At 40.8% G+C, this 23,331-nt stretch overlaps 1 protein-coding gene across 1 annotated transcript in view; it reads right to left on the reverse strand.

The window, feature by feature from the left end:
- Positions 1 to 8,762: 8,762 nt before the first annotated feature.
- Positions 8,763 to 23,331, reverse strand: part of COL4A4 (collagen type IV alpha 4 chain) — a 58,139-nt gene continuing 43,570 nt past the window's right edge. The window contains exons 35-47 of the mRNA XM_088528514.1: positions 23,219 to 23,326; positions 22,908 to 23,015; positions 18,135 to 18,206; positions 17,251 to 17,379; positions 15,817 to 15,924; positions 14,809 to 14,964; positions 14,099 to 14,197; positions 13,789 to 13,797; positions 12,936 to 13,067; positions 12,459 to 12,575; positions 11,426 to 11,614; positions 9,680 to 9,966; positions 8,763 to 9,096 (exon numbers count right to left, since the gene is read on the reverse strand). Of these exons, the coding sequence (XP_088384640.1) occupies positions 8,833 to 9,096; positions 9,680 to 9,966; positions 11,426 to 11,614; positions 12,459 to 12,575; positions 12,936 to 13,067; positions 13,789 to 13,797; positions 14,099 to 14,197; positions 14,809 to 14,964; positions 15,817 to 15,924; positions 17,251 to 17,379; positions 18,135 to 18,206; positions 22,908 to 23,015; positions 23,219 to 23,326 (1,778 nt within the window). The 3' untranslated portion in view covers positions 8,763 to 8,832. The remainder of the gene's footprint in view (positions 9,097 to 9,679; positions 9,967 to 11,425; positions 11,615 to 12,458; positions 12,576 to 12,935; positions 13,068 to 13,788; positions 13,798 to 14,098; positions 14,198 to 14,808; positions 14,965 to 15,816; positions 15,925 to 17,250; positions 17,380 to 18,134; positions 18,207 to 22,907; positions 23,016 to 23,218; positions 23,327 to 23,331) is intronic.

The raw sequence follows: 23,331 nt of genomic DNA on the forward strand, positions 1-23,331 counted from the left end.
GTTGCCGCTTTGGAGTGACCCTGCGCTCGCTGCTTGTCAGGCAGGGCCGTCCCCGCGGTACCGGGCGGGCTCTCTGCACCCTCTCTCCGTGCAGGCTGCCCTCACGCTGACTTTCAGTTGATCTCACAAGTATACAACCAAAGCTGAAGGCATCTGCCCATTTAGTAACATTAACAAACGGAGCGTTTTTTGTTCCAGTGGCATTTTGCAAAACTGTTTTTTGCTCAGACTCTTTCTTTTTGCAATGGGAGAATTTCTCCTGAGATTGGCGACATCCTTCTATAGCTATTTTCAGTCCTGCACTAGAGGAATTAGGTGGTTGTCTTTTGGCACAGAATAGCTGGGATCTCTTCAGCACTGATTTAGTTGCATGTTAGGATCAATAATTTCAATGCGTTCTTTCAGGGTTGTGTGATCACTGATCTGTGCTTTATAAAGTCTTGGGACTTGTCCTTTTCCATTGAGTTGCATTTTGAATGTAATATCATAGCACTGTATTTTTCATATAGAAAAAAATCCTGCAGGTAAATTGTTGAGTATATTGCTTAAATAATGTCCATCTTTGATTTTCACTAATGTGCATAATGGAAGCCTTTGCTGAAAAATGCAAGGGCTGCTCTCTCCTGTGCCGTTACCCCTTCCACCGTTTGCTTGCAGCCCGCGCTGCTCTTGTCCCGGGAGCAGCACAGCCGATGCTGTGGGGCGCGAGGCCTCGGCGGTGCCGGCCGAGCGGCAGGGCTGCCGTGTGCCTTTGCTCGCGGGAGCACTGCGGGCGCTGCAGCCTTTTCCGAGGCCCTGGGTGCTTGGGGACCGAAGCTGTTTGGTGTCTTCTCTCTTGGCTGTTCTATGCAGAAGAACAATATATGCAGTAGCGCCAGAATGAAGCAGCAGATATTCAGATCTTCTAGTAGGTCAATTTTTTAAATTTCTTACAACTTCTTAATTATGTATTTAAAAAAATTGCATAGGCTTTAAATGTTTTACTTAGTGTGTAATAATTTTGTAAATGAGGAAGGAATAGCATTGGTGCCTCAAACTAATCACAGTGCTCTGCTGGAAAGTTTCAATGTGCCTTACTTGGTCTGTTAAACTCCGTTTCCTCCCTATGTGGAGGATCTCTGTTCGGGTTCCCCTCTTTATTCTTATTTTGTCAAGCGCTTGCCACTAAATATTGATGAAATTTGTCAGTACTAAGTTGTTTAGCTGTTTGCACTTTTTTCTATATGAAATTGAAATAAATATTTTTTCACATTTCGAAACGATCTGTTTTTCATTACAATAGTTAATAAAGCATGAATTTTAAATTAAAATATTATTAGAAATGAAGATTTGTAACACTGTGGGGGCAGATAACTTATGCTGGGTCTAATTTTGCTCCTTTTTAAGTTCTGTGCAAGTTTTGTGATTGTGTTGTTGGGAAGAAGTTCTGTTATTTATAGTATTTTGGAAAGTTTATTAAGAGAATGATTCTTTAGTAGCATTTTACCCTGTGCTTTCTTTACAGAATTTGGATGCATCCTTTAGCACTCCCCACCACCACCCCCTCCGATTTCAGAGGCCTGATGATGGTAGATGCAAGTCATAGATGAATTTCTAATATGTGCTCTGTTCCACTTCTTTCTTCAGGAACAACAATTCAGGACAGTCTACATAAACCAATATCTCACTAAATATTCTTTCATCCTCTTTAGTAGCTGACTCAGTCTGCATAAAATAAGGATTCTTCAAGGGGAAGGGAAAAAAAATAGTAGTCCTGTATAAATGTTTATTATGTGAAATTTGATTCCTTTTTCTCGGGAGCTGTGATATCTTGTGAATGTTTAGTGCTTCCTCTGCACTTTGTGTTCAGGTGCCAGGTAAGAAGTTCCACATCCCCTAACAAACAGTCTTTGTGGCAGATGGTTTAGTTTTATTTATATAATTAAAGAACTCAAACTGGAGATGATGGAGCAAACCTGCAAGAGCTCCGTTAGTCTGTACAGCGATCCTGACCAAATGTGGGGACCAAAAAGGGCTGTGGGAATTTGTAGGTCAACCTGTGCCTGAAGATTGCCTAAGAAACTTGATCAAAGGACTTGGAAAAATAGGATAAGTACAACTGCTGAAGGGCTTCTCTAGTTTTGTGATGTGACAGGGAGTGGGTGTTGCAGTTTATCACTTCTCACTCCGTGCTTAGTGAATCATAATTTATTTATTTTATAATACTCCACCTGGCAAAGGGCAAATGTCCCTCGAACCAGAAGCAGTTGGTTGGTGGATACCGACACCGAGGCCCTGTGGCTGCGGAGGGAGCGCGCAGCAGAGGAGACCAGAACAGCCTCCTGGCCTGGACGTGTGGTGCTGCCTGTTCCTGCTCCCCGCAGCGGGACTGCCCTGGGTGCACAGGGAGCCTGCAGCGCCTTGCACGGAGCGCAGAGCCGCTGGCGTCACGCATGGCAGCGGCTGATTGTTTCTTTTTGTTTCTGATTTCACTGAGTTTTTGCTGACGCTTCTGGCTAATGTTGGCAGAAGAACCTGTTGTGAGGAGATGTTTTTTTGCAGAACACACTATTCTCCCAAAAAAAAAAAAAAAAGTTTTTTCTAAAGTGCCATGAAAATTTGCTGCTTATTTAGGAAGGTGAATGTTGTTTCTGTGATGGTACTGCTGTGGGAGTTGCTATAGTGACTGCATTTGTTGTGATAGCACAGTAAATTGGCACATAAAAGCAGAATACTTGGTCATTGAACAAATAACTGTTGTCCTGAGGTTGCACTAATATATTCACCTTGGATTGTTTAAGCATTTTCCACTCTATTCTAAGTTTTAAAAAAAAATCCGAAAGGTAATTTGTCTTACTCGCTATGAGACTTCAAAGGGTAAAGCAAATATTGACCGTTTTGAGCTTTTAGTTGTAGATACAGCTCTAAAGGAAAATTAATCTTGTGAGCGTCTAAGCCTTGTAATATTTACTCATATCCAGTTACTTTTTCAGTGAATAAGAAGACTGCAGAAAGACAGTCTGCCATGCACATTTGAATAGCTTGGATATTTGTTTTCCACTGCCTGCTCAGGGTAAAGGAATTGGGTTAGTTTCCATTGCAGCAAAGCAAATATAAGCAAAGAGATTTAAGCCATGTGGGTAATGAATCCTTGAAACAGGTTAAGGATGTTCTGGAATTTCCTCCATTAGCCTTTTAAGAGGCGGTTAGACCAGTGTCTGTTACAATCTGTTGAACATCTACTGTTTACTTGCTCTTGCCTTAGTTGAGCGAGTTGGGTTTCATTTTCTACCCAATTTCACAACTCTTCACAAGGATCCTTTAAGAGCTGTTGGTGGGCACTTCACTCCTGTGAATCCAGCAATCTATGTAGGGTTTTCCATGCCCAGATTAGAAGTTAAGGAATGTCCCCTAAACCTGCACACTGCAAATGAGTAAGAAATTATCTTTTTGACTATTTTTCTTTCATTTGTGTTAGGCGTATTGTTCTGCATCTGTTGTATAATCTGTTGGTTAAAGAATATGTCAATTGTGTTTTTAAGGAGCCGAATTCAACCTCAGTTTAAACACCATAATTCAGTTGGTGCTCATAGGAGTCCTTTCGTTTCCATCAGTAGGAAAAGTCTTTCAGCAGCTTCTGATAAAAGTTTTGAAATAGTTGGTGTGCAAAGGCCAGAGCTCCCCCTTTCGTTGCATGCAGCATTAACAGCAACAACAACAAATCCAGGACATGGGTTTGCGTCAGAGTGGCCAGAGCAGGTTAGCTGCTGTGTTCACCTGAGTCTGTTTACTGTATTAAGAATATGTTGTTTGTACCTCTTTCACTGCTGCATGGAGCTGAAATACAGATGGAGCTGTCAGCATAAAGAAATATGTATTTTAAACTGGATTATGTCCTTGTAGCTAGTAGAACAGAGGATGAATGATCCTTGATGCATTTCATTTCAAACATGCTGAAATGATAAAACGTTTCTTTAGGTAGAGTACATAAAATTTTCAGTTTCTACACTTTATCATGCTCAGCTCTTTTTATGGCCAAAAATTATATAATATTGGTAGCACTTACTGCATGTATTTCACTTTTTACATGCTTTACTTTATCGTGCTTAAACATTTAAAATGCATTTGAAAGTTCTGACTTGCCTTAGCATTTTTAGGATATAGTATGTGGAGGCTTAATGAACTACAGCTGCAGCTGCCTCAGAGTAGCTGTTTGTAATGTAGATTGCTTCAATTCCCATCTGAATTTAATTGCTCTCTACCTGCGAGAAATTCTAATCTTCTCTTCAATGAAAAGAAACCTCTGTCTTCCTCATGCAAAACTGCCAAAGAGGTGCATACAGAGCCCAACATAGGGGTATCTTTTGTGGTCAGATCTGGCTTTTCTGTTTAGCAGAATTTTGTTTTACCCAGCCGAATGTGATGGAGTTTGCAGTTTAACTTTATTCCAAATCCTTGTATGAACTGCTGAGCAGTAATGGCTGCTCTCCTGCCTTAGAGCCCTGGCTGGGAGCAGAGGGAGATGTTGCCAGTGTCCTGAGGATTTGCCACGAGTGAGAGGCTGGCAGCCCTCGGGTGCCGTCGTTGGCCAGGGTGATGGGAAGGCAACCTGCCTCGCTGTAATCCCAGTTCTGCGTTCAGTTCCAGGGTAGCTCTCCAGAACCGTGTTAACGCCAGTGACCTCCCAGTGTAGCCAGGACACTCTTCTATACTGGCTGCTGTCTACAATAAAATTCACTTCTCTGCTAGGCTTGCCCAAGCTCTAGAGCCCTTGAATACAGTTGTGCAGGTTACCTGTGCTATAAGGACTAGCACAAGGCCATTGCCTTGAGGAGGGTTTTGACTCTTATAAGCAGTCTAACTATTCTTTTTTATACATAATGTCATAATTAAGTCCCATATGAATAACCCACCTAATTATTTGCTGCTTAGAATCAGTGGACCAGTGATTACACAACTAAAGCACATGTTGCTTTTTAATTTGGGCTATGTCTTGCTTGCTTTATAATGTTAAGCAATTTATGTACAACTTTTTTTTTAATGAGTGCAATATTTTAGATGGATTCTGCTGAAGCATGAAACAAACTGGCATACTTCTTATGTATTCCAAACTATCAATGACAGCCTAAAAGTATCTCCAGTATAGTATGTTTTTAGCAACCTTAGTAAACCATTCTTGGCACTGTTGCAAGAAGTGTGCATCAAAATACCAGAAAACGTGATTGTTTTACATCATATTTAAGAGCAAGTGCAAGATGATACAGTTCTAAGAAGGGACTTTAGATTATTTATTTAGATTAGGTCTTTGTTTCTTTGTTGATTTTTATGGGTATTATAAGATTTTTCTGAACAAAAACTCAACTCCTAAATCCCATTGTATTGCATCTTATTTGTCTTTAATTTGTCTTACTGAGACAAAGCCTTTAGCAACAGAGTCTATAAGGATTTAATTACAATTTATTAAAGTGCCCACAGTACAGTCAGTTCCGAGAGCCTCAGCACTGCTTCGTGGGCTCTCTAACTGCTCTCGGAAGAGCAGAGCCCCCCTGTATCTAAAGGGGGTCTGAGAAACCTGAGCAGAGGCTGCAAACGAGGAGGAGGCTGGTGAGCACTCTTAGGAAACTGCCCTTTATGGGACCTTAGTGAGGAATTCCCCAAATCCAGTGAGGATGCAGGAGCGACAACTAAAGAAAATGCAGTGTCTAAATTCTGCTGAATAGAAACTGAAACCAATTGTGTTTCAGAAAACATCAGCTGTGGCCTTCTTGGAAAAGCCTTCTGCACTGCTTAAGGAGTAGATAACTAAGGCGTGGGACCTGCCTTAAGTAGCTGCTCTCTTCTCACAGCTCTGCACCTTGGAGATGGAGATCCTTTTGCTCAAGACTCTCTGCAACCAGAAAGCCAGAGTCTCTTGTGTGTGGGAGATGCCGTCTGGGGCAGGATGGATTAAATTCTTTGACGCAGCGATTAATTCCCTCTCAAGACCCGTGTGTCCTGCCAGCCGCAGAGGGCATGCGGGAGGCGCGCGTGGGGCGACGGCTGCGCGCGAGCCGAAGGAGCTGGCCCAGCGAGGGGCTGCTGGAGCCCGGCAGGGCCGCGCTGGGCCCTGGCTCTTGGCTGCTTCCCAGCTGGGAGAGCCCCGTGGGCCCTTGGCCCCGTGTCAGCCGGGCTGCTCCGGGCTGTCAGAGAAGCGACACAGGCTGACACGACTGCGCCAGGAGGACTGGCCCATCCTGCCTTCCTCTAGCTAGGACTGCTAGACAGAAAGATGCATCTTTCTCTCCTGCTGTTTCAGGCTCTGGATCTAGCTTTCAAGTTGTCTGATCACATTGCGTGCTCGTGATACCTTTACAAGGAGCTTTTTCTTGAATTAGGATTTACAGATGTGATTTTCCGTCTGCTTGAAAAATACTTTGCTCACCAAAAAAAAGAAAAATCTTGTAGCACACAAGTGGCAGAAAGACACTTTAATCTCTTCTATGAAAATATCCCTTATTTAAGGGGTAGAAAGAGCATTTGTGGCCCTTCTGCACACAATGAATTCTCCTTCTGCAATCAATGCATTTTTTTCAGTAGTTTCACTGTGATTCAAATGCACATATCCTACTTTTGTTCCCTTATCGATGAATGAAGGTACAGATGTATTCAGCTTTTACAAAAGGTAGTGCTTTAGCTTCTAAACTTTTAAACAATAAACACTGTTAATAGTAATATATCAAAATAACTCCAAAGCCAAGATTCCATAAGGCGCTGCAAGGTGAAGGTTCACCTTCCTTTTGTGGTATATTTACAAACAAACAAAAATGAACAAAATTTATTTGCTTCAGGGTTAGGTGATTGTTCAAAGATTTCTTTTATGCATCATGCAGATGAAATCACCCATGTTATCACCAGGGTACTATTTCTTTTTAATTGTCATTGGCAACTTCTTTGGACTAGAGCTTAATTTCATTTAACTGCTCCAGAAAAAAAATAATTGCAAATATAGTTTTTAAGGCTTCATTATTTCAGCTAATTTTATTTTCTTACATAACAACCTGCTGCTAGTGTTTTGGCAACTTTTTTGTAGCTTATAAAAGATCAATTAACACTTCTTTTCCAGTTTGTTCGGTACTGCAATGGTAAAGCAAGATTTGATCTTCACTATTTTATTATGTGCAAGCATGTGTTCTCAATAAAATTACATTTTTGCCCATCCTCCAGAAACAGAGTGGGCAACCTTGTTGAGCTTGGGAATTGAAGCTGCAGTGCTTAAGACTTTTATCTCGACTTGAGTGAAGCTTTTGAAAGCGTCTCCTAGAACATCTTTGTAGACAAGCTGATGATGCAGCTGATAGACGGAGACAAGCGGCGGCAGAGGAGGAAGGGGCCGTGAAGCTGCTTTACAGAAACCTGGCTGAACTGCCCAGCCCAGAGGGTTGTGATCAGCAGCAGGAAGCCCAGCTGGAGGCCAGTCACTAGTGATGCCCCCCTGGTGTCGATGCTGGGGCCAATACCATTTAACCTCCTCTTTAATGGCCTGGATGATGGGACCAAAGGCTCGCTCAGCAAGTTGGCAGGTGATAAAAAAACTGGGAGGACAGGCTGTTTCTCCAGCTGGTTGTGCTGCTATGTGGAGGAACCCCAACAGGCTGCAGAAATGGGCAGAGAGGAAACCCACAAAGCTGAACAAGGGAAAGCACCGAGTTGTGCCCCTGGGTAGAAGCAGGGGCAGCACCTATGCAGCACCATCGCACACTGGGAGATGACCGTCTGGAAAGCAGCTCAGAGAAGGGCCAGAGGTGTCTGATGGACATCATGCTGAACACAAGCCAGAGATGTGTCCTTTGGTAAAAAAAGGCCAACAGTCTCTTGGGCCTTGGGAAGAGCAGCGCAGGCAGGTTGAGGAGCTGGTCTCTCCATTCAGGTCAGCACTGCTAAGGCCACATCTGGAGTGCTGTGTCCATTGCTGGGCTCCCCAGTACAAAAGAAACACGGAATTACTGGAATGGGTCCAGAATGGGCCACAGAGATGATTAAGGCCTGAAGCATCTCTCATGAAGGAAGGCTGAGAGAGCTGGGAAGAGCCTGGAGAAGAGAAGGGGGATTTTATCAATGTTTATCAATGTCTCACAGGAGGGACTAAAGACAACCAAGTAGGAGTCTCCTCAACAATGCCAAGTGGCAGGACTACAGACAACAGTCACAAACTGAAATACAGGAAACTCAATCTGAGCATAAGAAAACACTTCTTCCTCAGGAGGCTGTTGAGCACTCTCGCAGGTCGTTGTGGAGTTTCCATCCTTGGAGATGTTCAAGATTTGACTGGATGCAGTCCCGGACAACCTGCTGTAGTTGTCTCTCCTTGAGCAGGAAGGTTGGACCAGATCATCTCCAGAGGTCCCTGTCAACCCCACCTATTCTCTGCTTCTGAGAAGGCACTGAGTATTTGCACATCTCTATCTATATATCGATCAGAGGTGTTGTTTATAATACGCCTTATAAAATACACATTCTCCTCCTGTTCTAAATATTCCTTCTAACGGAAAATCTGTTGTCTCGTATAATCATGCGATGTGTTCCTGGGTAATCCAGAACAACTTATTCAAGACTCCAAATTCTCCCTGTTGCCTCTATATTACGGTAGTCAACGCTGGTGTGACAGATTTTTTTTTTTTCTGATCTCAGGTGGTTTACAGTAGCTCTTAGTATCTGTAGATGTGCACATGGGTGGATAAAAGTCCATAGATGCATCTTTCAGTGCTATATATCAATACAAAAGAAATGTGGACTTTCCAATATATTCCAATATCAAGTCATGTTTAACCTTGAGCATGCTGCTCTTCCCTACCCTGCTCAGTTTCTTCCTGACTGTTAGCCATGCTTCAGGCACACCTGACACCTACTGATTTTTTTTCTCTGCTCTTGTCCTTCTTTGAGAGTTCCTGACAGAGGGGCTGATGCAAACTGCAATTCAGGCATCACTGTTATCAGCCAGAAACTGTATTCATTCGCAAAAAACTGACATGTTCCCCGCTGACCCTGGCATTCAATGAATGGTGCAGATCTGAAGTCTTCTAGGCAACTTCCAGGTGACATAAGGGACTGTCCACCTCCCTGATCACCCGATCCAGTGTGCTGCAAAGAACAATGGAAAAAAACACCTTGATCACTGCATGTGAAAAACAGGTAAATGATGTTCATGTGCTTGGGGGTTTTGATTGCTTTGATGGTGCTACTTTGTTCACAGATTGGTGTAAGCTTTCTTAGCTGAAGAAAAATTTCAGTAATTCCTTAATAACTTCATCTCTATTTTTTTTCTTTAATAATTTAATCTCAGTCTTAATCTTTATAAATTATATATATGAAAAAGTCTGGAAGCACCTTATTTTCCTTATACCCTTTTTTATCAAACTGAAGAAAAGAGTAATCCAGGTGCATACTAAATGATGTTCTCTAAACTTGCTTCAGATCTGACTGGAGGACAGCATTAAAAAGAACTTTGAATTTCTCAAAATGCATCTTTGCCCACGTTATGGTGCCCATTCTTTATATACGTTACTGTAACTTGGATTTGATCCATTTTTGGTGTTGCTTTTACTCTGTAGGGTTTGCTACATGTTTGAGTTCACCTGTCAAAGCTCAAATGTGTGAACCTTTATATCACAAAAGCCATATGAAAGAAATTTCTCTGTGTATGCTCGTGTGTGCAGACTCTTACCATCAAAAAGGAATATCCTATCCAAAGACTTCTCCAGTTCAGTGGGCAGGGAGGAATTGACTGGTCTTGGCTGTGAACGGCCACAGCCTGCGCCGGCGCCTCGCACACGGCACATCTGCTTATGTAGGGCCGGATCTCCTCCTCGGAGAGCGGCATCGTTGGGAGAGGAGCAGCACTTGACAACCAGTAAGACTTATCATTTCGGCTGGCGTAATAACAAACTTGGTTGATGTTACAGTAAGCAAAAGGCATGGTATTAAATATAGGAAGACAAGATCCAGCTAGACCTGAAAATAGTAACAAATGTTGAAAATTACTCCATTTTTCCCAGGTAAGTTCAAAGCAGTATTTTGGCCAATGTTGTTCCAAAACTATGTTACTTAAGAGATGCTGCATAATTCACAACTCCTAAATTTCCCTACCAAAATGAATAATAATATTTTAAGTAGAAACTTTTTTTTAATAATCGATATCTGTCTTTGACCAATAACATTTCAGGATGTCACAGTATTTAAACATGTAGCTTGCCACCATGAGAAACTGTTATGATGACAAATTTTTGAACTGTGACAACACTGAAAAATTCATTAGACAAGAGGTAGCAGCTGGTTAAAAAGGAAAATGGCTATTTACACACTCACTAGGAGCAGTGAGAAACCAAATACCAACATTGCTAAAATAGATCATTTTTGTGAAGGGTGACAAGCTGTTGTGATCAATGACCTGGGAAGAAATTTCATTAGGTGTTTTGTTGCCTTCCAGGTTGTTGCCTTCCTGGTTTCATGGACTCTCAAACTAACGGAAAAAGGACTGAGACTCGCCACAGAGGCACCCATGCTGCAAAACTCTCATCAGCCAGACACTAGCAGGAACCAAGGAGTGATTACTGCATATGTCAGATTCAAGTTCTTCTTCCAGAACTTAGTTTGGAATAGTTTCATTGTGATCTTTCAGTTAATGTAATCACTGAAAATATATTCTGCCTTGAATTTCATGATCGATATATTATTTCTGTAATGCACCAAAACCTTAAAGTGTGCTGTAAAGGCATATAACACTCCTACACAAAAGACAGTTGTGCTTATCACGGACATTATTCCATTCCAAGAATAAGAAAGCATCTAGAGTAGCCTTAGTAAGGAATAGGCCTGCAAAAAGAACATATTTTGGTCAGAGGGAACAAGGATTTTATTTTACTTGGCTCTTATTTTCACTGTTGCTATAAGGCCCTGTGTTACTAAATTTGGCTACCCTGGGAATACCAAACATGTAATAGTGAAAACATTTCAAACCAACACTCGTGTACTAAAAATATCTATTTTTTATTACTTTTAGTAAGTTCTTTTTAAAACTTCTTTTTTCAGCTTATTATCTTCTTCATCTTTCATCCTAAGGGACTTCTCTGCCTCTTGTCTAAAAAGAGGACAAAAATTCAATAATTTTCTTCTATGTAAATTGCAGCCGCTCAATTTTTAAGGTTGCATTTCTGGCCACATATTTAGGCAGCTAACTTCAGTCAAAATTGGTACAGGTGGCCCAAGACACCAAAATGGGCCCCTCTTCATTATAAATTCATTATAATCAATATAGGAAAAAAAATCTTGAAAATTAGTATGGAGTCTACAGAAAGTAAATAATTGATGATAGTTCTTAAATGTGTGCCCCATCAGGCTTGTCTTTTATTGTAAATAGAGCACATCACATTAGATCTCAATTGGAGAGTGACTACTGTAGTGCAATACATACCAAGGTCTTGATTATGAGCTTTCTCTTGTCCTTCCAGGTACAACAGGCTATAGCCAGTCCATAATTTTGGCATCCCCTGCGGACAGAGTGGTTCTCTGTCTGACTGACTGTGGAGAACAAGCAAGAATCCACTTTCAGATCTAACTTGAGGGCCTGGTGGTCCTGGGATACCGGTCTGGCCAGGTGGACCTGATGCACAGGAGACAAGGTAAAACAATTTGCTGGTTAAGTGAACACTTAACTAGTCGGAGCTTTTATATTTTGCTCTATGTTAGTGCTCAGTAAGAGGTTCCTGACTGAATATAACACAGCTTTCTGGGGGCAGTAAAAGTAACAGAAGACTCGCATTATCCTTGTTACTGGAGAGAACTGAAGTAAGTTGCTGCTGAATGCTCTGATGTTGCCTTTTATGGTCCTGCCTCTGTCCTGTGCTGCATGGATATCTGACCACGAAAAAATGAACTTTGGTGGGCAATAGTTTTACGGACTTGTTCCCTAGGATGACACTGCTGTCTGGACTTGTTTTTCTTGTTAATAATGTATATTGCGATTTTTCTGGAGCTGAGGCCTTTTTACTTGCTATCAATCCACAAGTATTGTTACCAGTACTTGAGCTGCAGGGGAAAAAGGAATGGTCTGGTATTGAGGTCAGAGAGAGAACTGGGGTGAATGAGGGGAGCGGAAAGCAAACGTGGCCTCTCCATCGCCTCGTTCATCTCCGAGTCGCGTGACTGCGTTGCTGCGTGAACGTTACCGATAGGAACAAACTCCCTTCTCCCTGGTCTTGCGGGCTCCCCTCTTCTGCTGAACCTTGGTTTAGCTGTACACATCAGCAGTGCCCTTGTCAGTCTAATCTACCTCTTTAGTCTGGGCTTACTGAGAGCAGCAAATCTTGCTGACTGCACTGAAGGTGTTCTGAACTGGAGCCAACACTTCCCAAAAGCATCAGTAAGTTTATCTTTAAAATGAAGACATCGCAGCATATGATTATCTCATCCCACAGTGGTAAACAGAGGAAATGAAACATTCTCACCTTGTGGCCCAGTGTATCCTTGTTCTCCTGTACTCCCTTGGTCCCCTGGAGGCCCAGGTGGCCCAGGCAAGCCATCCTGACCCGGCAGGCCACATGACCCTTCTTCACCTTTTCTTCCTAGACAAATACAAAGGGCATGCTCTTCCTTCACAGGGCTGCGTTCAACATCTATCATTGTCACCATTTACATTGCCAGTTAGCAAAACTGAGACCATCAAGAAATTACATATAAGGAACAGAAAGGTCTAGAACTTTTTTTTTTTCCTTCTGTAATTGGTTTATAGCTTATTCTCGTTCCTTGTGACTGCAGTGGTAGTTCAGAAGTGGAAGCAGGATAACAGAGCAATTATTTATTTCTGGAGACAGCTAAAAATACTTAGGAAGAAGAGACAAGATAAAAAATGGACAAGAGCCCTTTCCAATACCTTGTTTGAAAAACTAAAACAGCCATCCAAGCCTTTCAAAACCTAAGCTTACCTTGGGGTCCAGGGTGGCCTATCGGCCCTGGTAATCCTATAGAACCATCATCTCCTCTTTGCCCAGCTTCTCCAGGAGGCCCTGGGATTGTAGGGCATGAGTCATCTATTTTTCCTGGTTCACCGGGGTCACCTCAAATGTGTAATAGGAAACAAATCAGACAAAAAATTGTTAGTTGATTTTGGTATTCAAGTGGATATTTTAAAGTCAACTATTTAAAAACTTGAATGATCTGTCTCACTCATTTTAACTTCACTCTCAACCTTTAAGAACAGCATTTAACAGGATGGCATGTGTCCATAAGCGTGTGCTAGCTGACACTTGGTCTCCATTCTCTATTTGGTGTTAATGTGCCCCCAAATGATTACAATTAATCCTAGCTGTTCTGTCCCACAACACACACAAAAAATATTGTGGCCATTCTCTCTCTCTGTTCTAAAAGTTATTGGTTATTTGCATTTTGGAACAAAAGCAATATCACATCAGTTTAATCACACTAAGAATTAAGTGTCAGTCTGTGTAGGATTCAGACTCTGGATAGGTTTCTGGCTAGATAGTGTCTGTTGTGATAAGTGAACAAAATGAACGGATAAATAACTTAAAACAGAAGTATTTTATATATCTCTGGACAAAATTATAAGTGATGTCTTAGCATGAGCCATCTTATGCAGCACCATTATGATAATGCTCTGCTTGGATATGCAAGCTGTTTATGTGAAAAATCTTAATAGAATGGCACTGTTGTGGCAATATCCTATTCCTAGCAGCCTGGCGAAGATCTTCTAATTAAATGGAGTGTATCCAAAAAGAAGGAAGCCCAGATAAAAACAGTAATCAATAAACATCACCTTACCTATGACACCTGAAAGATTTGAAAAATGAAAAGCAGATTGCAGCCATTGTGGTTCAGGTAGGAGCAAGTTTCAGGCATGTAAATTAGAATAAAGAACAGAATGAGAACTAAAATCATGAGATGACATCAAATTAAAAAAAAAAAAGACATTTCAGATACTTTTAGCAAGCTCATAGGAAAAACAGATTTAGAGTTTTTCCAAAGTTCCTTACATTTTCTATATTCAAGTAAATATTAGTAAGAATATTTTATATAAGAATACAAATATGAGTTGTAAATGAATGACAAACAACAACAGATTCAGAAGTACCTGAGGGACCTGGAGGACCAGGTTTTCCTTGAAAACCTTGGTCCCCTGCCTGTCCTGTAGCACCAGGTGGACCATGTGGGCCAGGGATTCCCATAGGACCTGCAAAGCAAACAGCTCTGCAGTTACATGTGTTCACATTCCAAGGTGAACACACAAGACTGGCTGCTTGAGTAACACATACTTGGGATGCTCAACTCCCTTGTCTCAGAAAGAATGAGACAGAACTTTTCTCTTTTCTTCTCTCCCTACTCTTGAATTTAATTAATATTTAGAACTTTTCCTTTTGTAGAGAAGAGAAAGGGCTTGTGTAGAAACATTTTCTCTACAATCTGTGGAAGAAGCATAGAATTTAGATCCCTGTTTCCAAACTAAAGAACCTGTTGAGAGCCAAACAGCTATTCACAGTGTGGACGTGTGACTCCGTGTTAGCTCATACCTGTCTGCAGCTTCCATGGTTTCTCAAAATCCATGCAGACAGAGTCCAAATGGCTTCAAATGTCAGGTTGGTGGGGGAGTCCTCCAACAAGATGTTGCAACCACTGTGTGTGAATCTGGCCCTTCTTCCCCAGCCCTACCTTCTCTGTAGATAAGAGAGCCCAACTATGAGGTGCCCCTTTCTACGTGGCTGCAGCAGCCTTGCCGACAGCAATCCTTGTGCAGAGGGACCAGTTGCTGGCTCATACCCGCCGCTTAAAAGCTTCACATCATACCCTGTGGGCCTCTTCTTCCGTGGTTCCCTGGAAGACCTTTGGCTCCTTGTTGCCCTCGCTGTCCAGGAATCCCAGGTGCCCCTCGAAAACCAACATCACCTGGATCTCCTCGCACAAAGACCGTCTCTCCAGGAGGGCCAGGATTCCCTGGCTGACCTACAGTAAAACCATTTTATTCTGAAAAAATACACAAAGCATGAACATCTAAAATAGATGTGTTCCACTGATTTTTTTTCACTGGGATATGGTATGGAACTTGCATGTTTTTGGAAATACTAGCCTCAGTCTTTCTCCGAGGTGCTGGTAAAAAGGAAATCAGGGGAATAGCTTCTAAAATTACATAGATTCTGCACAAGGACGAAGCAGCAAGTCAATGTTACCTTTACTGAAAGACTGTTTCTTTGTGTTTATTAGAGTAGTGTAGACCCTTCCAATCCCCATCCCCTATTTCCCAATCTTTTGACTAGGCAAGGAAAAGGTCAGATAATTACCTAAGGTAAAAAGGTCAGAAGAGCTGACAGCATTCAGTTTGGCCCAGGGCCTAACACGTGGTCTATAGAGATGTTTACAGAAGTGTTAGGACTTTATCTCTGCTAGGGCTGCATTTAGATCAGAAAGCTTTTTCTGGGTTTCCAACCAGCTGCAGGTAAAACCGTAGAAAGGAAACTGAAGAAAATGCCCACACAAGCTCTGGACAAGGCATTTTATCCTTCCTACTAAAAAGAGACAGCAGGAACCCTATTTGCATTATGGTTGTGGGGAAATGGATATATGCTGTAACAATGGAACTTGCACAGAACCACCAAATAGGCAAGAAAACTGAATCTGGAGATCATTGTTTTATTCTTGCTCCAGTGACCTGTCCACTGTTTTCTTCTCTGTTCATTCATAGAGGTTTTGATTGGTTTCTTTGTTCCCTATGAACTTTTGGATGTTGTTCCACAGGCAACAACCCAGAGTCTCCTAACAGCACCATGGCTCACATTTGATATTTTTGATTCTTAATACCTCTGATGCCATCTACACCAGGTGGTCCTTGGTCACCTGGAGGACCAGGAGGAGCACTCACAGGAGACCTTCCCATAGGTCCAGCAGGTCCAACAGCTCCTCTTCTACCTATGGGATCACATAAGAAAAGTGCTGAGTTTTTGGTCTGTTTTTATTTTAGATTACAGAAATAAGTTATTAAATAAAATACTGAAATGTCAAGACATGGACATGGAGGTAACATATTCTGCCGGTTTTATACTGAATATGTTGGCGATTAAACTAATTAAGACTTTTTAGAATTGAAAATACTTGCTACCTTCTGAAATTTTTAATTCCTTTCAATAAAATGTTACAGAATGGATCGTTACATATGGGTGTCATTACCAGAGATAATGCTCTATCCCTGAGTTCTAACAGTCACAGAAATTGTAAAAATGCAAGACAAGTAGAGACTCTAAGACTATCCTGCCTGCGGCAGGATAACTTTATGTCTATGAGAGAGTTCAGCTATTTTCTAAAAACTAATAGCAAACAACATAAAGTTACTAGCCCTAGGTGTACTGTTTTTCTGATGTGTAAAGCCTGATGTTTAATGGTTAATGTCTGTGGGTTTTTTGTTGTTGTTGTTGTTTTGTTTTGTTTTGCAAAGGCACTTAAGTCTTACTTTGCATGACGTGTAGGAAGAGCTACTAGTCACCATCCTGCATAATGCTTTTGAATACAGGAAGGTTATTACCGGGGGTTGTACGCTGACTTCTCTTTTCTACACGAAAGAAATCTAGTTTATTTGAGCTTGTTTTCAACTCTATTCTTCAACACAGTCCTTCAGTTCATGAAAACTTGTAACTGTTTGAATTGAGAAGACAACTGATTGTTTGTCTTGAATTTATTTACCGCACTGGAATTAATCTCAGGAAGTTTGCTTTGAGGAACCCTGTGATTTTCTCATATTTGATGTTGCCTGATTCTTTTTCTCCTTACATCTTGTACCACTTCTTCATATCTGTTTTTCAAACATTTGCTTCTTCCTACTTCTGTGCAATTCCTTCATCACCAAAGCTCTTAAATAATCATAACAATCTTCTAATATAGTTGCATCTTTCATTGACATCAGGGCAGATGATAGAGTTACTGTATTTCTGTGACTACACACTCTCCTGCACATTTTTTCTTCAGGAATTTCTCCCCAAGAGGTAATTTTTAGCAGTACCCTGAGTCTGTCCAAGTCCACTGCCTTCTATTCTCACTCCTAACTGGCCTGTAAACATAATATCTATATCTATCTATAACTGGTAAGAAAGTGGCATTGTATTGCACTGGAAATGGTTTTCTTAGTTGAGGGCATGTCCTGTCTATGTATTCATGTTCATGCTAGCTGGGGAAGAGCCTACTTCATTTCACAAGCTTCATTTCAGGTTTGCAGGGCATGATGAGGGAAAAAGCTTTTCTTACCTGGGAATCCTGGGAACCCCCTTTCTCCAGGGGGACCTGGAATAGAAATACCAGGCCATCCAGGTTCACCTCTGTCTCCTTTCGGCCCATGTTCTCCTGAGTATCCGGGGATCCCTGTTTCACTTTGACCTTTATAGAAAAACTGTCATGTACATATAGTCTATAGCACGTACAATTACAGATGTGCAGAATAGAAACAGCAGCTGCAGATGTTTTTCCTTAGCAAGGGCTGCCTAGCACTACTTTTCTGGTTCTCACTTGAAAGCTGGATACAGCTTTGTTGAATCTGGCCCTTATTCATTCACCTCTTTCCTTCAGGGGTTATTTTATATGGTATTATTGTCTTGTAATATGAAATGTAAACTGATTCAGGGTCTTAAATCTAATTTTTTATCAGCATAAATTTTTAATCTCTAGATGGATGGTGAGCACTGATTTTAATACTGCTTCAAAAGTTCTTTTTGAAAGTTGCAAATAGACTAGCATGAGTGAAATCCAGGTTCCTCTGAAGTCTGTGGCACAATTCCCATTGACTTTAATGGGGCTGGGATTTTGTAAGTCTCCTGTTAATTTGTTAGTTTATCTCTTACATATAAAAAAAATGGAGACTTTACTTTGAACATATTCCATTTGAATATGTTCATTGTAAAAACAGCTCTGAAAGTTTCTAACAAAACTACGTGAGTAATGGAAGTTTTAAAGTTTTCTCCACAACTAACTGCAGGTGTGTTACGAGATTATTAGCTTTAGGTTCTGTTTGAAAGTTTATCCTGACTTAATGTTCTCTTCTGAGCAAGGCAAAAATTAAAATAACATGCATCATTCCTCATACATTCAGTCATTCAAGACATTTTCTGCTCCACATGACTATTTTCATTCTTTACCTGGAGATCCTGGGGAACCCTTTTGACCTTTTAGTCCATCCAAGCCATCTAGTCCGGGCAGTCCAGGAAGACCTGAGAGGTATTAAAGGCCACAAAATGAATGTTACAAAAATCCTTTAAACAGCCAAAATTAAAAATCATGCCGTTTTTGCTGACAGCATTCTGGATCTAGACAGAATAGTTGCTGAATTTGATTCATATTGGCAAGAGAAGAGGAGACCACACTGTAATTGAGTGCAGTCGTCTTGGACAGGGAAGTGTGAAGGAAATCTGAAAATAGCAGCCATAATATCCTTTCACATCAAAGCAATCAGAAAACATGCGCTTTAATCCTTTAGGTATTTCTGTACTGCAGCTAACAGCAAGAAGCCCTCACTCTGCATCGGCCCTGGAGACCGCGGCTGGACGCACGAGCTGCTCCCTGCCCGCAGCTGCTCCCACGGGAGCCGCGCTGGCCCCCAGCGGCCGCCTCGGCGGGCTGGGACGATGGGGCTTCCGCACAGCCGCTCTTCTAGCTTGTGCGGTTTGCACACCCGTGTGGCTTTGATTTTTTTTCTCCTGTCCTTGCAGATTTAACAAAAGGGACAGGGGATGCAAAACACCAGTATCCTGCAACAATTCTTTACACCTAACAGCACAAAGTTTTTGCAGGCAACAAACTTACACACCTGAAATGGAGACCAGTGCTGAAGTAGGATAGTATACAATAGCTTTGTCACTAGGGATATATTTGTTCTTATCAGCTGTGCTTTTTGGAAAATTACTGAAGTACAACAAATAAAAACATGGCTGCAATTTACCTCTCCCACTCCTTAAAAAAAAAAAGAAAAAAAAAAGAAAAAAAAAGAGTTGAACTAATCTGAAATCGTGCTCATTTTATTTAGTAGAGAGCCAAATATTTCCATGTCATTAGCATTTTATAGCTTCCTAAATTGTAGATGAAGTATGAAACAGCCAAAAGACGTACACTTATAAAATACAAACTGCAGGCTTTTCTTACAGTGCCTTGCTGTCTCCATTTTGAACAATAAAGAAGTACAAATAAATGTACGTTCCTTTTAAGTAAAATTCAAAGTTTATTGATATTATATTGAAAATAGTACCTATATTCTGGCACTTCTTTGGTTAGAGAAAGGTAGGTGTTATTTTGTGCAAATGCCAATGAGAATCAGTAACTTGTAACACACATTAAAAACACTCTAGAAAAAAAGACAAAAAATCAGAATTTTTTCAGTCATCACTATGTTATTGTTTGGGGAGATATAAATTAATTACATCACAATGCTCCTACTTATACTTCCTAACTTAATGCTGCTTAATACTGAAACTTGTTTAAAGTTCTTGTCATGTAGTTTGCTTTCATATAAGATGTTGGTGTTTAGAACTGGAGGGGAGGTAGAATCATAGAATCATAGAATGCTTAGGGTTGGAAGGGACCTCTAGAGATCATCTAGTCCAACCCCCTGCACACGCAGGGTCACCTAGAGCACGTGGCACAGGACTGCATCCAAGCGGGTTTGGAAGATCTCTAGAGAAGGAGACTCCACAACCTCTCTGGGCAGCCTGTTCCAATGCTCTGTCACCCTCACTGTTAAGAAATTTTTCCTTAAGTTCCTGTGGAACTTTTGGTGTTTCAGTTTGGGGCCATTTCCTCTAGTTCTGTCAGTGGCCACCAGTGAAAAGAGGCCAGCACCATCCTCCTCACTGCCTCCCTTGAGGTACTTATAGACACTGATTAGATCCCCTCTCAGCCTTCTCTTCTCCAGGCTGAACAGGCCCAGCTCCCTCAGCCTCTCCTTGTAGGGCAGATGTTCCAGGCCCCTGATCATCCAGGCCCCTAATCACCCTTGTGGCCCTGCGATAGGTAAAACCCTATCAGTTGGGCACTGAGGAAACAGGACTAATTCTGGGGTGTCTTTCTCGAGCTAAGGTTGTAACTGCTACTGGTAGGAATAGCTTTGACAGAACTGATGGGAGACTTGGCGACAGTGAGAGATTTCAGACAGAAGAGTAGACTTAAGACGCCTCTTGCTCTGAAGAGAAAAAAAACATAGTGGATGCTGATGTTCAAGATGCTCAACACTACTGTCGGTGTCCATTCCTGTCCTTTCACCACTGCTGCTCTCCTCTGCCAATTTCCTTCTGCTACCACCTAGGCCTTCCAGCCTAGTTCTTCTGTGCCTTTTTTCCTGTCTCTGTTTCTCTGTCTAGCCTTTTCCTGGCAGAGGAGATATCTGTGCCAGTTTCTGTGCTTGATCCCAACATGTTCTGCATGATAAAAATCTGCTGTATATCCAGCACAGGAATCATGTTAGAGTTAAGCATATATGAATATATATATATATTTTTTTCTTTTAATTTATAAGCAAGTCACATCTGGTAGGGACAAACTGCTGCAAACACCAGCAACAGCAAATGTCCTTCATCAAATAATTCACCAGGCAAATATGAAAGTCAAAGATGCAGTCATCTGAGAAAGGAAAAATAAAAGGTTACTAAGGTTCTTTAATAGTCAAAGAAAATAATGTCCCAATGGTTTGTTCTCAGAAACTGTGGGACTATTTTAGTTAACAAAAGCAAAGTAGTAGAGACTTGCCTGGAAAAATTTCAATGCTGAAAATTGTTTGAGAACCTGCAAGACCTTGTTAATATACTCTACTATGTAAGGAATCCTGCTTATAATATGCAAAGCTAATAATCCACCCGGTAATATCTGTTGTGCCCTTGATTCATTGCTCTTTACTTTTTCATGACATTTGTTCCAACTTGCAATCCTACTTTCTATAGACTGCTTGTGCTTTGGGGATGTTCCCTTTTTCAAGTTTATGTAATATTTGCATGCCACTTTGAGATATTTAACAATAGTATTTTTAAAATTATTATGGGCTCTAATGATTTTTGGCACTCAGTTCACCATTTAAAACTTTTTGGATGTTTAGCATATTTGGTCAAGACTGATGGCCTGGTTTACTCGCTTTCCAAGGAAATTCTGTCACATTTGCCAACAATTCATTATAACATCAACACTTGTAATTCTAGATTTTGGACTGTTAAGAGTTTCATACGTCTAGGTACAGCTGAATTGGCTGACCTATATGTGAACCACTGTCTCTGTTTTACAGACAAACTCATCTTTTGCTCATGCAAGTAATTCTGCTGATCTTACTATTTGCTTCATCAAGAATTATTCACACAAGTAAGGCTTGTCAGTCTGAGACCTTAAGTAGTAAAATTATCTCTGTAATAAAAAAAAGTGATCTTTTATAGATGCTATTGAAGTATATTTCTTATTCTAAAAATTCTTCAGGTGTGAGACATGTAATGTATATGAAAAGCAATTACACTAATAAGATTGTGTCCTTAGCAATACACAACTAGTTAACCATTTCATTTCTAATGCTACTTTTTTATTAAAAATAGCACAAGATCCATATTCTACAGTGAACTGGAATACTAATTCCACTTAGATCCACTAGTTGTTATCATTGGGTAAAATTTCAAAGGTACTATGCCTTTTTTTCAACTATCCTGGCAATTAAAGGGTCAAAGCTTTAATGGGCAACTTGGTTTCTTATAAATTTCCATCTGAAACTGAAATTTCCTTTCTCCAGAATACATGTTAATTTATTAGGTTTCCTCTGCAGGACTTGGGATAATTTCTGTATAATGTAGGAGGTAAGTGTCTGACTGCTCATAACAAGATGGAAAGGATCCATCTATTACTAAAAAGTTTTCTGGAATGCAATGCTTTGCTTTCTTCTTCAAACTTAGATATTGTTTTCAGTGCAGAAGCCAATATTGTTTGAGACAATGAAAAGTTGTCTTTTGGATTATGCACCAGCAAGGAATCTGTATGACAATTTAAACCAGTACCCCAGTATTTTTCTACAAGCAGTCATAAATGGTTTCCATGTTTAATTCAGTTTTCTAGTAGCCTATTAGAAACCTTCCCTTAGGCTGAAATTGAGAATCTCCTGTCCTCTGTAACCATTGGTCATAGACTCAAGTGTTACACTACTGTGATATCTTTATATGGGTCATTACTGTTACTCTTTTTACCCAGGAACAGGTTATGAGGCAACTATCAGTGTATTTATAAAATGTAACTTTTAATTTCATTATTAACGTTTTCTATACTTATGAGGATATAGTCTTCTTCAACAGAAACAACTGTGTAGATCAACCACTGTTCAATCTAAATATAACAACCACTGGGGAAATGTAATTTTGTTTCTACATACAATCCAGCGAGTTTTTGTTTGTTTTGTTTGTTTGTTTGTTTTTGCAAGACAAGGTTATTTTTATGATCACAACTTGATAAAACGGGTTTAGAAGTTTCCAGTGTTTGAAGACACTATGTTTTTTCATCATTAAAACAATCCAAAGCAGCCTGCTCTTTTCGTAGAGTAACAGTGGCACTCCACGGTCAAAAGGTAAAACAGCATAATTGAAATGAAAGTGAAAAAAACTGAATTATTGGAGAGAAAAAAAAAAAAAGACGATTGCTTTGCTTTACTTCTGCCATCAGTATGGTTCTACTTTCCTTCTTACTCACTTTAGATTGTAGCATAATTTGGGCAGGGGGCATTTGTATTACTTGAGTGGGATTTTCAAAGATGCTAGGAACCATCTTAACTCTTTTTTTATGTGTGTGTGTATATGGAATATGGAATCAAAATCATGCTTTTGTTAGGCATGTTTGAAGGCGCTTTTCTATTTTCAGTGCTAAAAGGACAGTAACATCTGATGCTGTTATTCCACTCTGCTGCTTACCCTTTCTGCCTTGAGAACCAGCAAATCCTTGCAATCCTGGAGGTCCTAAAAATCCATGTTTCCCCCTTTCTCCAGGTTCTCCTGGCAATCCCTGAGGGCCCATAGCACCTGAGGAGGAAAAAAAAAAAATTAAAAGGTCTGAAGAACCAACTGACTTTGCTCCTCTGAGAGACTTGGAACAGATTCTATGTGGATACTATCTGTGGATACTAAAGTAGTCTCCTCCATAGAGGTGCATCCTCCACTGCATTGGCCTGTTCCATCTCTTTTGAACTATTACATGACAATATTGTTTTAAACTTTGGCATTACCTGGAAATCCAGGTATTCCTGGGTATCCAGGTTGCCCCTTGGATCCTGGTCTTCCAGGTTGCCCTTGGATACCTGATGAACCTTTCTCTCCTGGGAATCCACAGAGTCCTTAA

This window comes from Tinamus guttatus, unplaced genomic scaffold (genome assembly GCF_059628265.1).
Source record: "Tinamus guttatus ecotype Peru unplaced genomic scaffold, ASM5962826v1 Tinamus_guttatus_pri_ptg000311l, whole genome shotgun sequence".
Lineage (NCBI taxonomy): Eukaryota > Metazoa > Chordata > Aves > Tinamiformes > Tinamidae > Tinamus > Tinamus guttatus.